The sequence below is a fragment of the Aulonocara stuartgranti genome (assembly GCF_965226115.1).
Source record: "Aulonocara stuartgranti genome assembly, chromosome: 8".
NCBI classification, from domain to species: domain Eukaryota; kingdom Metazoa; phylum Chordata; class Actinopteri; order Cichliformes; family Cichlidae; genus Aulonocara; species Aulonocara stuartgranti.
The window spans coordinates 29,126,758-29,143,168 of NC_138959.1; the positions used below are offsets into that span (position 1 = coordinate 29,126,758).

At 41.9% G+C, this 16,411-nt stretch overlaps 1 protein-coding gene across 1 annotated transcript in view; it reads right to left on the reverse strand.

Moving 5' to 3' along the window:
• fmn2b (formin 2b) overlaps positions 1–16,411 on the reverse strand; it is a 62,533-nt gene that overhangs the window by 17,841 nt on the left and 28,281 nt on the right. Inside the window, exons 11-15 of the mRNA XM_082545343.1 lie at positions 14,828–14,957; positions 14,272–14,418; positions 12,461–12,520; positions 1,154–1,274; positions 781–873 (exon numbers count right to left, since the gene is read on the reverse strand). Coding sequence (XP_082401469.1) covers positions 781–873; positions 1,154–1,274; positions 12,461–12,520; positions 14,272–14,418; positions 14,828–14,957 — 551 coding nt within the window. The remainder of the gene's footprint in view (positions 1–780; positions 874–1,153; positions 1,275–12,460; positions 12,521–14,271; positions 14,419–14,827; positions 14,958–16,411) is intronic.

Sequence of the window (16,411 nt, forward strand, 5' to 3'; positions counted from 1 at the left end):
AGGAACCACCTCCCACAGCACACGGTCGAATGCCTTCTCCAAAGTACACAAAAAAACAAACTCCCATGCACCGTCAAGTATTCTCGAGAGGATAAAGAGCTGATCCAGTGTTGCATAACCAAGACGAAAACTACATTGTACCTCTTGTATCCGAGGTTCCACCAACAGACAGACTCTTCTTCCTGGCATAGACTTTCCCAGGGAGGCTGAGGAGTGTGATGCCCCACTCCCTCTGGTCCATCTTCTTAAAGATGGGCACCACCACAAGGGAGGTTACCACAACAACAGGCACCAACCACCTTTGGCTTTGGCAATGGAGATGCTGAACATGGTCCATTTGGACCATGTTCTGAGGGAGACTGTCCCCAGTCTCCCTCCCACGGACTCCTAGAAGGCTGGGTACTCTAAACCGTTGTTTAGCGCATAAGCGCAGATGACAGTCAGGACCCCTTCCCCGACCCTCGCACAGGGAACAAACCCTCTCGTCCACCGGAAGAAACCCCAAAGTACAGGCAGCAAGCCGAGGAGATACTTGCTTTACGTGTGCTTATGCTTTATGTTGTACTGTAAAGACACTACAATACCATACTTTCAGACTGTACTACCATCCAATATAGCACCTGCTTGACAGGAACACAATATTTACACCACGGATGTGCAACCTGCAAATCTACAGCAACTGCATGGTGATATCATGTCAATAAGTGTATGTATGCATGTATGCATCTATGTATGTATGTGTGTATGTATGTATGTATGTATGGGGGTTACATAATTTACCTTGTTTGAGGAAATCATCCATCTTTTCTTTGAAAGGTTCCAAGTTCTCCTCATCTGAAATCTTACACACTTTTTCTACTTCTGATATGCATGCTGAGAAAATGAAAACAGTCAACCATTGAATGAACCATTTCAGCTTTATCAATATATTTCATGCACGCATGGAAGTATGAATCATGTTAAACCACTATAATGCCCCCAAATGGTTTTAGTTTGATTTTTAAATGGACTCAAAAACTTGCAAATCATCATTTTCACCTTTGAATGATGAGAGGTAGTCAGGTAATGGGTATTGGTCAGTTTCCAGGAAATGAATGCTTATACAGTAAATGTATGTCCTTTAATCTGATTGAAATGCAGCTACATGTGTTACCTCTCAGATCCTTCCTGAGTCGTGCCAGATCTTTCTGAAAATCTTCAAATTTCAGCTGCGAAGCCTGAAACAGGTCATGAGGCTCAGGGAGAGGATACACACATGTCTCCCTGCCAGCATCCTGGAAATGGACAAACCAATTAGGGCACAATACAATTGTTCAAATGAATCATAGATATCCTACTGTTGGAATAACCATCCCCAGCATGCTAGATGTTAGCAATGCAATGATAGATAGATAGATAGATAGATAGATAGATAGATAGATAGATAGATAGATAGATAGATAGATAGATAGAGAGAGAGAGAGAGAGAGAGAGAGAGAGAGAGAGAGAGAAATTCCCCTGCGGGCAATCTATCCTTCAAGCTTGCCAGGACGCCAGGTCAAGGGGGAGATATCATCACCCCCACCTGAGATTGGGTACCAAGCCCCAAGTGCAATAGAAGAAGGATCATTGAGTGCAAGAGGAACTGACCTGAGAGATAGGATCATGGTAAAGCTTGAAACCTGGATCCTCCGTAGCTGGCTACCAAGACTGCCACCATTCCCGGGACTAGCAAGCTGATCTACACCACGGCAGCAGTGATCACTGAGATGCTTGGCTACAAACTGAACAGCCACAAAGAGTAGTACCCTCCATAGAGAAGGAGACTAGAGGCCAAGATTAAGGTAGCATGCAGGGAGGCAAGCCAACTATCAGAGCTGCAAAAAGGTGCAACAAAGAAGGTGCCTAAGAAGTACAGCAAGCTGTCCATACCTGAGGTCTTGGAAACTGCCAAGCAAAGACTCACAGCCTTGGCCAGCCGCTTCAAGAGGAACACCAGAGAGATCAAAGGCAGGAGAATAAACCAGCTGTTCTCCACAGAACCAGCTATCAGTGGCAGGGGAACAATATGAGAACAGCACCACCAAGGCTGGAGACAGAACAATACTGGAAGAGCATATGGGAGAAGGACGCAACCCATAAGGGCAATGCTCAGTGGCTAGTGGATCTAAGAGCAGACCACAGCAACCTCCCTGAACAGGGTCCGGTAACAATCACATTGGCAGACATCCAAGAAAGGGTCTGCAGTATGAAGAGTTGGACATTACCAGGCCCCGACATGATTCACGCCTACTGGCTGAAGAAGCTGACTGCACTCCATGAGCGTCTGGCAGCACAAATGAACCAGCTGCTAGTTGACGAGAGACACCCGGAATGGCTAACCAAAGGTCGGACAATCCCGATCCTCAAGTACCCCCAGAAGGGGCCGGTCCCATCCAACTACCAGCCAATAACCAGCCTCAACACCAAGTGGAAGCTTCTGTCAGGCATCATAGCGGCTAAGATGAACAGGCACATGGCTCAATACATGAGTGGGGCACAGAAAGGGATGGGCAAGAATACCAGAGGCGCACAACACCAGCTACTGGTAGACCAAGCAGTCAGCCGAGACTGCAGGACCAGACTGACCAACCTGTGCACTACCTGGATTGATTACAAGAAGGCCTATGACTCAATGCCCCACACATGGATCCTGGAACGCCTAGACCTATACAAGATCAACAGGACCCTAAGAGCCTTCATCAGGAACTCAATGGGGATGTGGGGGACAACACTAGAGGCCAACTTCAAGCCCATAGCACAAGTCACCATCAAGTGAGGGATCTGCCAAGGAGATGCTCTGTCCCCACTGCAGTTCTGCATAGGCCCGAACCCCTCAGTGAGATCATTGACAAGGCTGGCTACGGATATCGATGACAGAATGGAGCAGTTGTAAGCCCCTCCTGTACATGGATAACATCAAACTGTATGCCAAGAGTGAATGAGACATTGATTCCTTGATCCACACCACCAAGATATACAGCAATGACATCAGAATGTCGTTCGGACAAGAAAAGTGTGGTCGGATGATAAAAAAAGAGAGGGAAGGTGGTCAGAACTGAGGGGATCAAACTCCCCGACGGCAACACTGCAGACATAGAGGACAGCTAAAAGTACCTGGCGATCCCACAGGCAAATAGGAACCATGAAGAGGCTGCTAGGACAGCTGCAACCACCACCTGCAGAGGGTCAGGCAAGTCCTGAGGAGTCAGCTGAATGGTAAGAACAAGATCCGGGCTATCAACACCTACACCCTGCCCGTGATCAGGTACCCTGCTGGGGTAATAAGCTGGTCAAAGGAGGAGATAGAAGCCACTGACATCAAGACGAGGAAGCTCCTGACTATGCATGGAGGGTTTCACCCCAAGTCCAGCAGCCTGAGGCTGTACACTAAGCGGAAGGAAGGAGGCTGAGGATTGGTGAGTGTCAGCACCACGGTCCAGGATGAGACAAGGAACATCCAAGAATACATCAGGAAGATGGCCCCAACTGACCGAGTGCTCAGTGAATACCTCAAGCAGCAGAAACCCAAGAAAGAGGAGGAAGAGGAGGGACCATCAATGAAGGACAGCCCTCTGGACAGTATTTACTACCGGCAGAAAGAGGAAGTGGCTGACATCCAGAAATCCTACCTGTGGCTGGACAAAGCTGGACTGAAAGACAGCACAGAGGCACTAATCATGACAGCACAGAAACAAGCTCTGAGCACATAGAGGCTGGGGTCTATCACACCAGGCAAGACCCCAGGTGCAGACTGTGTAAAGATGCCCCTGAGACAATTCAGAACATAACTGCAGGGTGTAAGATGCTAGCTAGCAGGGCATACATGGAACACCATAACCAAGTGGCCAGGAAAGTATACAGAAACGTGTGCCGAATATGGCCTGGAAGTCCTGAGGTCAAAATGACCGAGCTAAGATTCTTTGGGACTTCCAGATACAGACGGACAAAATTGTAGGTGGCTAACCAACCGGACATAATGGTGGTAGACAAACAGAAGAAGTCGGCCGTAGTGATAGATGTAGCGGTTCCCAATGACAGCAACATCAGGAAGAAGGAACATGAGAAGCCTGAGAAATACCAAGGGCTCAGAGAAGAGCAAGAGAAAATATGGAGGGTGAAGGCAACAGTGGTCCCAGTGGTAATTGGAGCACTAGGTGCGGTGACTCCCAAGCTAGGCAAGTTGCTCCAGCAGATCCCAGGGACAACATTGGAGATCTCTCTCCAGAAAAGCGCAGTCCTGGGAACAGCTAAGACACTGCGCAGGAACCTCAAGCTCCCAGGCATCTGGTGGAGGACCGAGCTTGAAGGATAGACCACCCGCAGAGGCGAGAGGGAAATTATTTTTTCTTATATGGTCAATTAAGTATGATTCTGAGATCATAGCTCCTAAAATTTTTGCATTAAACAATTACATGTATCAGAGAGTGAAATGACTTTGCTTTTCTGCAACAAATGACACACCAGAAATGTAAATCACTGTCATCACTAGGGATGGGTACTGATATCCGGTGCCATTATAGCGGTAGTAACTAGAAAAGCAGCGCGCATCTCAGTGCTTTATTTCGGTGCTTTTTTTCCCCCCTGAGATGTCATACACTTTGGATTGTAGCCAATCATTTTACCTTTCCAAGGATAGTAGACGGGCCCAGGTACGTATGTTCTTTTAGAGCAGAGCTACAGATTAAAAATGCCCAAGGCGAAGCGGTCAAAGGTTTGGCTGTACTTCACAGCAAAAGATGCAAACTCAGCAGCCTGCAACAAGTGCTTTTAAGGTGATAATGTGCAAAGGAGGTAATACCTCGAATCTGATGAAACACCTGGCAACGCATAGCGTTTTTTTAAAAGCCGAAAAATGCACCTTATTTGATAGCTTGCTGAAAAACCTCACACCCAGCACATCTACTGCGGGTGTGATGCCTGTTATCGGACCCGGAGTTAGCAACATCCCCCAATACCCGAAGGGGAGAGTCCTGGCCCCTAGCCCTGCCAGTGTAGCAGAAATGATGATAGATGATGATGGCAGCAGCAGCATAACTACACCATCGTAGTTACATGCGGCTGTCTTCTTGTTTGATGGCAGATACTCCCTTCACCTTGACCAAAAAGGCTAAAATGACCAAATAAAGAGTGGACGAAATTCATAGGGCAGTGACAAAATTTATAGTCAGAGATCTCCATCCAAAAAGAGACTGCTAAAAATAAAAACATAAGAGGTTTTTGGACAAAGTTTGTGCTCTCCATTCTTTAAGCACCAGTTTTAGCACCGTTTAAGCACCGGCAGCGTTTCAAAAGTACCGGTTTGGCACCGGTATCGGATTAAACCTAAACGATACCCATCCCTACTCATCACAGGCACAAATGTCATAGTAATTTGGGGCTTTTTAAAACTATTTCAATAGAACTGTATATACTGAAGCATACTGTGGTACTGAAGGTTTTCAAATGACTCAATGAATTTATCAAAGCTCTAAGAAGCAGAACTGTAGATTTAAGTTAGTTAGGTCTCTTGGAGGTTTGTTTAAACAACTGCAGAGTCCAAGATTATCAAACAGTCATATGTAAGTTATATGAATGTCACTATCCGGTCGTTAAGTCTGACGTTACTAGCCGTGTCTGGGCCTAAACTCTGCTGCAGGTCCATATATCAAACGATCACTATGGCAGTAGTAAGAGTTGAAAAACTGTCTAAAGTCTTTCATCTTTAATAAAATGATCAGCGTTCTGCTCTACCAGGTGTAACAATTGAGTTTAACATCCAGGCATCCATGAAAACTGAATTTATGACATTTAACGGAGTTAGAAGTTAGCAGGAAGTTAGTTCGCTAGCTTCTATCTAAATACAATATAGCATGTCCTGACTGCGGGGTTTTGGAAACAAATTCAAACGTACAGCTCTGTTATCACTTGCAACATAAATGAAGACAGAAAACTAAACAGCAGTGACGTTTGTAGGGTTACTGAAGTTTGGCTAGCTGGTATATAAAGATGTGCTACGTGACCGCTAGCGACACAGCTATGTTAGCATAATATAAACAAGCTAACTTTTTTCCACTCGATAAAAGTTAACGTGAGTGTTCTCGGTGGTCAGGAACAAATGTAATCGCATGGCAGGATGCTGTAAAAGGACCAAACTTCAGCCAGGAGAACAACTGAGATAATCCATCCACAATACGAGGTTAGTCATTCATATACAGCTGCATGGGCTGGGCTGTAGTTACGTCCTAAGGTTTTAAAAACTGAACTTAAATAAATGATTAGCGGTAATAAAAGCCGAGGGAGGTCAACAGTGATCACTGACTGTTTTAGGAGCTTTTTCGAGATTAAGTAGAAGAAAATACAAAACATTAAACATGTTAACAACACAAAAGCCATATTAAACGCAGACTACTTTAGGCCCGGAAGTAGGATTCGTCACGTCATCAACTTAACGACCGGATTTTGCCAAGGACTGGAATAAGACTCAAACTATCACCCTCAGGAAATTAGTTAGGATGTTCAGAAAATGTTTGTCAGCTACCAACTACCAAACTGCTGTAACACCAGCATCTGCAGTATGTGAATCTTATATTGCATCTGTGTGAGCTAACCACGCCTTATGTTCTAGGCGTGGGTCCTTATCCTTTTCTGAATTAGAGCTTTTGTAACTTGTAATTGGGCACTCCTTTTGTTGTTATCTGTTATAGTTCAGATAACTATGAGTTGTACTCATGCTTCTGACAGTGCCAAGTTGGCTTTTTCACTGGAGTTGTTATGCAATTGTGTGCTGAGATGGGCGCAGGCTGTTTTAAAGACCTATACTAAGCTCTCTTATAATGAATTCATTATCAAATTTAGGGTAGTGTTCTGCCTCCAGTTGGCCAAGGTAAGCACATTATAGCAGCTGATTTTTGTTCCAATTTGTCCCAATTGTTTTTGGATACTGGCAGAGGAGATACATTGGGAGGACAAGGTTGTGATAATAACTTTTGTTCTTGGTGTGTGTGATGATCTGAAATGAGAACTGGCCTAAAAGGGTTATATCACAATGTGGTTGAAGTTTTCAGAAAGGATTTGGCTCCTTTTTTTTTCTTTCCATCACCCATATGACTATGCCACAGATCTGCTCCCAGTCCCAGTACTCCCAGTTCTCACTAGTCACCTTTACATCTTGACTAAAACTGAATGCAAGGAATGGAGAAACACATCACTGACTCCCTAGCGCCTGGTATCATTCGACCATCCTCATCTCCCCTTGATGCAGGGTTCTCCTTTATTGGGAAGAATAACAAGACCCACTAAACACTGGACATCAGATAGATGTGCAGATGATGTCGATATTGGGTCCGTCTGTCCATGATCAATTCTGAACATCTATACAATGTTCAAACTAGTTCCATAATTTCAACATCCAACCATAACCCAGCTCTGACGTCACTATGACGCTCAACATTTCCACTTTAGACCGGGTCCTTTTTTTGGATGTCATGTGGATATCTATGACAGATGCAGGTAATTTACATGATTAATAAATGTAACTTATCAACATTGTTGTTATTAACATGATACATATATATATATATATATATATATATGTGTGTGTGTGTGTGTAAAGATGCCCCAGAGACAATCCAGCACATAACAGCAGGGTGCAAGATGCTAGCAGGCAAGGCATACATGGAACGCCATAACCAAGTGGCCGGCATAGTGTACAGGAACATCTGTGCCGAGTATAACCTGGAAGTCCCGAGGTCAAAATGGGAGATGCCCCCAAGGGTGGTGGAGAATGACTGAGCTAAGATCCTGTGGGACTTCCAGATACAGACGGACAAAATGGTGGTGGCTAACCAACCGGACATAGTGGTGGTAGACAAACAGAAGAAGACGGCCGTAGTGATTGATGTAGCGGTTCCGAATGACAGCAATATCAGGAAGAAGGAACACGAGAACCTGGAGAAATACCAAGGGCTCAGAGAAGAGCTCGAGAGGATGTGGAGGGTGAAGGTAACGGTGGTCCCCGTGGTAATCGGAGCACTAGGTGCGGTGACTCCCAAGCTAGGCGAGTGGCTCCAGCAGATCCCGGGAATAACATCGGAGATCTCTGTCCAGAAGAGCGCAGTCCTGGGAACAGCTAAGATACTGCGCAGGACCCTCAAGCTCCCAGGCCTCTGGTAGAGGACCCGAGCTTGAAGGATAAACCGCCCGCAGGGGCGTGCTGGGTGTTTTTTTTTATATATATATATATACAGATTTATTTAAAAAAAATTATTAGGTTTTAGCCTATTGATTTATTCAGTACATGTGGGTTGGATTTTTTTGTTGTCATAATTCAACATTTTACTGTTTTTCTTTAACTGGTTTATTTACTTAACTTCTATGTTTGTAACCAGGTTAAAACTGTCATTCATTAAATTGTTTAAATATGTTGAAATATTAAAAATGTTAAAATACATGTTAATATGTAAATGGTTAAATAATGCCTGATAATGGTTAAAGTATTTAGAAAAGTCTTCAAATTCCTTTTAAATGAAGCACAATGTGTTAAATATGTTTAAATGACCATTTGCATTAAATACGGTCATTTTTACAAGTATCCTATTTTATCATGAAGAGCTAATGATTGTATGACAAAGTGAGCATGGTTGTGATCGGTAGCTGGGCTGAGAGAAGCTGCAATGGAAAGTACAGTGGGGCAAAAAAGTATTTAGTCAGCCACCGATTCTGCAAGTTCCCCCACTTAAAATGATGACAGAGGTCAGTAATTTGCACCAGAGGTACACTTCAACTGTGAGAGACAGAATGTGAAAAAAAAAATCCATGAATCCACATGGTAGGATTTGTAAAGAATTTATTGGTAAATCAGGGTGGAAAATAAGTATTTGGTCACCTCAAACAAGGAAAATCTCTGGCTCTCACAGACCTGTAACGTCTTCTGTAAGAAGCTTTTCTGTCCCCCACTCGTTACCTGTATGAATGGCACCTGTTTGAACTCATCATCTGTATAAAAGACACCTGTCCACAGCCTCAAACAGTCAGACTCCAAACTCCGCCATGGCCAAGACCAAAGAGCTTTCGAAGGACACCAGGAAAAGTATTGTAGACCTGCACCAGACTGGGAAGAGTGAATCTACAATAGGCAAGCAGCTTGGTGTGAAAAAATCAACTGTGGGAGCAATCATCAGAAAATGGAAGACATACAAGACCACTGATAATCTCCCTCGATCTGGGGCTCCACGCAAGATCTCATCCCGTGGGGTCAAAATGATCATGAGAACGGTGAGCAAAGATCCCAGAACCACACGGGGGGACCTGGTGAATGACCTGCAGAGAGCTGGGACCAAAGTAACAAAGGTCACCATCAGTAACACACTACAACGGCAGGGAATCAAATCCCGCAGTGCCAGACGTGTTCCGCCGCTGAAGCCAGTGCATGTCCAGGCCCGTCTGAAGTTTGCCAGAGAGCACATGGATGATACAGCAGAGGATTGGGAGAATGTCATGTGGTCAGATGAAACCAAAGTAGAACTTTTTGGTATAAACTCAACTCGTCGTGTTTGGAGGAAGACGAATACTGAGTTGCATCCCAAGAACACCATACCTACTGTGAAGCATGGGGGTGGAAACATCATGCTATGGGGCTGTTTTTCTGCCAAGGGACAGGACGACTGATCCGTGTTAAGGACAGAATGAATGGGGCCATGTATCGTGAGATTTTGAGCCAAAACCTCCTTCCATCAGTGAGAACTTTGAAGATGAAACGAGGCTGGGTCTTCCAACATGACAATGATCCAAAACACACCGCCCGGGCAACAAAGGAGTGGCTCCGTAAGAAGCATTTGAAAGTCCTGGAGTGGCCTAGCCAGTCTCCAGACCTCAACCCCATAGAAAATCTGTGGCGGGAGTTGAAAGTCCGTGTTGCTCGGCGACAGCCCCAAAACATCACTGCTCTCGAGAAGATCTGCATGGAGGAATGGGCCAAAATACCAGCTACTGTGTGTGCAAACCTGGTAAAGACCTATAGTAAACGTTTGACCTCTGTTATTGCCAACAAAGGTTATGTTACAAAGTATTGAGTTGTATTTTTGTTATTGACCAAATACTTATTTTCCACCCTGATTTACGAATAAATTCTTTACAAATCCTACCATGTGAATTCATGGATTTTTTTTTCACATTCTGTCTCTCACAGTTGAAGTGTACCTCTGGTGCAAATTACTGACCTCTGTCATCATTTTAAGTGGGGGAACTTGCAGAATCGGTGGCTGACTAAATACTTTTTTGCCCCACTGTATGTGAAGTTTGTGCAAATTTGTGCGGACTATATGCTCAACAGTCTTTGTCAAAAAACTCCTTTTGCAAACTGCCTGTGAGCCGGGGACATTTTTTCTCTAAATCCACTGTGCATGTTTACTTTTGTTTAAGTGTCAAGAGCCTGAGCTGTTTTGGAGATGTCCACTGATCACTTTGGATTCCTTCACACATAACTGTTTCCCATGTTTCCAAAGGGTGGAGAACATGTTTTCTGTACCAGTTATTTTCCTGTAGGTTTTTGGCTCAACAGCTAGTTTGAACTGGAAATACATTTCACCTTTGTATGTGTCTCTAGTTATCAAAAGATGTCTGCACTGACCACATTTGGGCTACAAATAGCCCACACTAGTAATTCAGTAGATGTTTAAAAAGAGACGTTACTTGGTGTTACAAAACAACTCTTTCAGTGGGCCAAATTGGACGTTCGAAAGTGACATATTAAAGATGTCACTCCACTCATTTTACGTAGTGGGGATGCTATGGCCGTGTATCACCTTCCAAAGTCATAATGATAAAACCATCAAAACAAATATCCATTATCACTATTATCATTTTGAACTTTTGCAGGGAGCCACCATCTTTCCTAAACTTGACCTAAAAAATGCTTACCACTTTGCTTGCATTGAGGAGAGAGATGATTACAGAACTGAGACGTTTTGAAAGTCATATCATGCCATTTGGTCTCAGTAATGCTCCCGCTGTTTATCAGGTCCTTGTTAATAATGTACAATTCATGACTACCTGAATTGTTGTGTTTTTGTTTGTCTGGATGATCTCCTCATTTTTTCCAGCAAACTGTCTGAACATGAACCTCAAATCCATCAAGTGTTGCAGTGTTTGCTGGAAAGTAAGCTTTATGTCAACCGTGAGAATTGCAAATTCCGTGTTACAGTTTCTTTCCATTGTTGTGAAAGAGCAGATCAAAGCTGACCCTGCAGACTTTCAAGCTGTTTTGGACTGACCCATTCTACAACTTGTAAACATCTCCTGGGGTTTGACACTGGTTTACCTCAAACCTGCTCATTCTGTTGCCCTCTCCAAATTCCCTTCTGCCCCAGAAACAGCTCAGCTCTTAGTGGACCATGTCTTCTGTCTTCATGTGATGCCTCTGGACATTGCTTCCAACTGTGAGCCACGGTTTACATCATGAGTTTGGAAGGAGTTCTGCTCTATTCTAGGTGCCCAGGCAAGCCTCTCTTCTGGTTCTCACCCACAGACTAACCGATAAATCAAAAGGCCAAATCAGGAGTTGGAAGCAGCTCTCAGTCGTGTTGCTTCTTTAAACCAGTCCACCTAGAGCACATAACATACCTGGTAGAATATGTCCATAACTCCATAATATCCCCGGCAACTGGTCTCTCATTTGAGGCATCCCTTGGTTGTCAGCCACCACTGTTTACCACCACAGAACATGAGGTTTTGTTCTGTCTGTTCAACATCATTTTCGTCATTATCACAGCAACCCACGCTGCACTGTTATGGACGAAGGAGCAAAACAAACAACTGGTGGACTGTTGTTGCACTCCTGATCCAAACTACCTGCCCAGTCAAAAGGTTTGGCTTTCTACTAAGCACATATCTCTTAAGACCGACTCCAAGAAACTCACTCCTGGTTACTCTGATTCTTTTGAAAGAGAAGCTCAAAAGGATCAATGTCTACTTGTTTAAGGTTACCTCTCAACATGAAGATATAATATAATCCATGTATCTCAACTAAAACCCAGTTTCTCCAGTCTCAAGGCAAGAAACCAACCAATTTAAATAAACTACCAATTTTGGTTAAAGGGTTAAATGGTTAAATATTCATCCAGAATTATATCAGAAGCTTGCTGGCTCTCACAAACGTCTGGTCAAGGTACGACTTGCTAAATGAAATTAAATCAAATATTGGGGGAGGTATGTGTATATAATTTTGACCGTGCGCATTAGAGAAAATAAAAAATAAATTCAAACTTGTGCACCCAGTTCTTGTTTGTCAACGTCAAACATTCCATCCCATAAAAAGAACAGTTCAATAAAATCATTAAAAGCATCAGAGTTCATGCCCATGATGAGTTTATGTGAACATCTGACCACAACTACGTGTGTCAGAATTGACAGCACAAATCAGTCAGTCTTGACAGGAGAAGGGAAAGAATGTGTGAAAATTTACCTCATCAAAGTGTCGGAGGTAATATGCAACAATGTAAGACAGAAGACTTTTCATGCCGTCCTGTATGCGGAAAGAACACACATAAATTTAGAGGAGTGAAGATGGCAATCAAACAGCATCATTATACAATTTTCCATTAATGCACTGGTCATAACTACATGGCTATAGAAAGAGTGAGCAGGAAAAAAAAGACACAACAGAAACAGAAATATACCAATATACCAAGACCAAGAAATATACAAAGTCTGTCCTAAAAGTCTGCTGAAGTTCTCATTATCATGATTAACTCCTGTCAATATTTCTATTGCTTTTTTTTGACACCATTTCAATTGTCTTTCCATACTCTGAGGATCATTCTTGTGACCAAAATTGCCCTCACTGTCATTGCCACAAAACTGTATTTGGGTGCAGTGGGAAAGACTGATTGGTCTCTAAGTAAACATAACCTTGGTGATATTGCTATTTCAAACATAACAATTTACCTATCTCAATGTAGAGCTTTTTTCCCTGAAAAACCTAAATCTGCTTACATTCTTGAATAGCATTTGTATATGTTCCTGTACCTGATTTCCAACATAGGTCATTGGTTGTTACACTGCGCCTATAAAATTTAGAAGGGGTAAAATAAATCCTATGTATTAATTTAAATTATACTAATTTTTGCTGGGCTTTTTGTGAATTTATCAGGATTTGAGAGTATTCTAGACTACTCCTGTTTTATATCAAAGCCTAAGTCCGTTTGTTAAATGATCCTCAGGTTATTAAACTAATTATTTGCTAAGTATTTTATAAAACACAGCTGCCTTATACTTCATGTAAGAAAGATCCAGAAAGTCCCTCACTGGGGACTTTAAATTGGCTTTTAACATTTTAATCTCAAATATCTACAAATATCAGTTGTAGATATTTCAAAAACATCACGACTCAAAGGTCCAATTTTATGCTTGCCCCTCTTTCAAGCTATTGTATCCAATACGACCCTCATCTGTACAACAGGACTGTTAAAGAAAAAATCTTCTCTATTAGTAACTGTGTCATGTAAGAGAACACCCCAAAATTGAAACAGGCTTACTAATTCCTTTTCAATTTTGATCCAGCTTAATTTAGAATAATATCCTCTACCATGTTTAGACCCATTCCTCTTGACCTGTGGGAGTATTTCTACAGGCAACATCACTGAGACATAGTTGAACTACCATTTTAATCACAGTAATTTTTTCCACAAAATAAAATTCCATTTTTAATTAATAATCTAGATTTATTATTTATTTGAGTAGGTTTTATACTTGAGGTACTAATTTTTCCAAACCCGGGTTTAAAAGAATCCCTAAATATTTCAAAGCTGAAGATAACCAGTTGAAACTTAATAGAGCAACATTTTTACAGGAGCTGATATAGGCATGCATTTAGATTTGCGCCAGTTATTTTACAGTTAAGATCCTAAATGCATTCAATCGAAGGCAACAAAAGGATCCCAGTGCAGGATTTAGGAGATGAAATGTAAAGTCAAAGGGTATATTTATTAAAGAACTCCTCATCAAAGAAATTGCAAAACAAAGGTGTCAGCTGAGCTGAACAATTCAAGATTACACGGCTCAATGAATATTAACTTTTATTCAGTAAGTTGTAGTTTATTACCTCATAATGGACTACACACATAACATTAGAGTAAGCTTCTATTAAACTGCATTGCTGAATACTGTGAATATATTACATTTAAAAGGCATGGATGCAATCTACAGGACCAAGACTCTTTATTTTAGGATACAGGGACAAAATTATACTTTGTTTTCAGCATTCTGGTTACTTACACTGCTTTTTACATCTTTAAGTTTGGGCAGGATGTCAAGGCTGAAACCATCAGCTTGGCCTCTGGTTCGATTGCCACCATTCATGAAGTTACCAAAGGCCAGAATCAGACCTAGAATCTTCTTCACTGTTTCACTGTCCTGTATTACCTGTAAAACGAGATCAAAGAGACAGAAAGAAGAAATCATGTGACTGTACTGATTATACATTAGGTAGAATTATTACTTTTCACAATTTTGAAAGCATTTTTTCAACAAGAAACACTTTTCAGGCTTTTACGCTGCACTGCTTTTTTTATACGCGCAAAGTTGTTCTGTTTAAGTTTCCTCATTTCTGACTTTATGCTAATAATGAAAACACCTTTTCATGAATGTGTATTATTCATTATCCTGAAACAAATGATTCATAACCAGATCTAATAGCCCTGTTCTTAAACTATATAAATCTATGGGTATATACATGGACTTGGAGCATGTTTGTCCAAACTTCAAAGATTTGGACATACATGCATACATGGGTATGCAGTTATTGTGTTTTGCTCTTCACAGTTTGACTCACCTTGCATACCCTCTGCAGTGTGTCCAGTTTTCTTGTGATAGATGACATGCACTCACAAAAGCTGGACTGGAAAAGGATGCAGAAAACTCTACTGTTGAAATTTGGGATCAAGGTGAGCTGGTAGAGAAATCTTTAATGCAGAAGAAGCAGAAAGAGCATAGCATTAGGGGTAGTTTTTCGTGATCGATTTATCGATTTAAATTGATTCTGGCTTGAATAACGTGATATCGATTCATTAAAATCCTGAATCAATTTTTAAATATAAATTTATTTTGCCCGAAACAGCAAAATCTCAGGTTAAACCTTACAAAATTTCTACAACCACCAAACAGCTAAAACAGTATATAAGAGCAGGTACACAGATTCTGCACAAAGAGGTAAACACAAAACACGGACCCGAAGCATCCGAATCAGACAGCATGTACACGGACACGCCGTTGGGGCTGAAAGCCGACAGCTCACTGATTTTGAAGCGTCGGCGGGCGCTTTGTGTTTACGTCCTTTTTGTGCTAGATTCTGAAGCTGCAGGTTTTATCTCTCTCCAAACAATATTGACTTAACCAGCAGCCAAAGACAATCCAAACTACGCTTCACATTTCGCTTCACATAAACATCGTCACGAATTTCCTCTTACTTTTGCTGCTTTGCTTCCACCACGATAAAATCACAGGAATTTCCCATTTAAAAATCTCTGTTTTTTGCATTATCCGCTTACTTATTATCCACCAGCCGCTGTTTTTTTTTTAACTTACCTCCGACAAGAAAGCCTCAATTCTGCTGTTCAATACTGAACAAATGTAAACAAATTATGCAAAATTGCAAAATGCTTAGCTGTGTCTCTAATCAAACCTCTGTAACTTTGCTCTGCTTCACTTCGTTTTTGACTGCACAATATTTTTAAGGTCATCTGCTATAAAAACCCAGACCAGGAAAGTCGCCTTCATGTTTTTCTGTGTTTTATCCTCAGTTACTTTGACACAAAGGCCTCTGCTGTGATGCTCACACCTTTGATAAAGTCTCACAAGTGTCAGCTTTCTTTTTATAGATATAAAAATATCGCTATGTACTGATAAGTGATCAGAATTATAATATTTCTGACTGTCTGAGGCAAAATTTCCCCGATTCAAATCAAATCGAACCGAATCGTGGATCGAATCGATTCGGGACCTTGTGAATCGGAATTGAATCGATTCTAGAAATCAGCGATGATACCCAGGCCTACATAGCATTTACAGTACCTATATAATTACTTGTAAACTTGGTACAACCCTGCCCTTATATACTAACAAGTGAGAATATTTAATATTTACTGTAATTTGTCTAAGAATCTTGTGTTTGAGATGCGTATCAGTGTTTTAGTTTTGCAGGTAAAGCAGAGGATTCAGTGCTGAACTTTGGAAGTCTTGTGTATCCTGCCCCGTTTCAGATTATCTGGCTGGCATTTAAGGATTCAGCAAATAATAACAATAATACCTATCAATTCAATTCAATTCCACACATTCTCTTTCACTTATCCTTAACCGGGTTGCGGGGGGGCTGGAGCCTATCAGAGCTGTCACAGAGCGAGAGGTGGAGTGCAGGTCA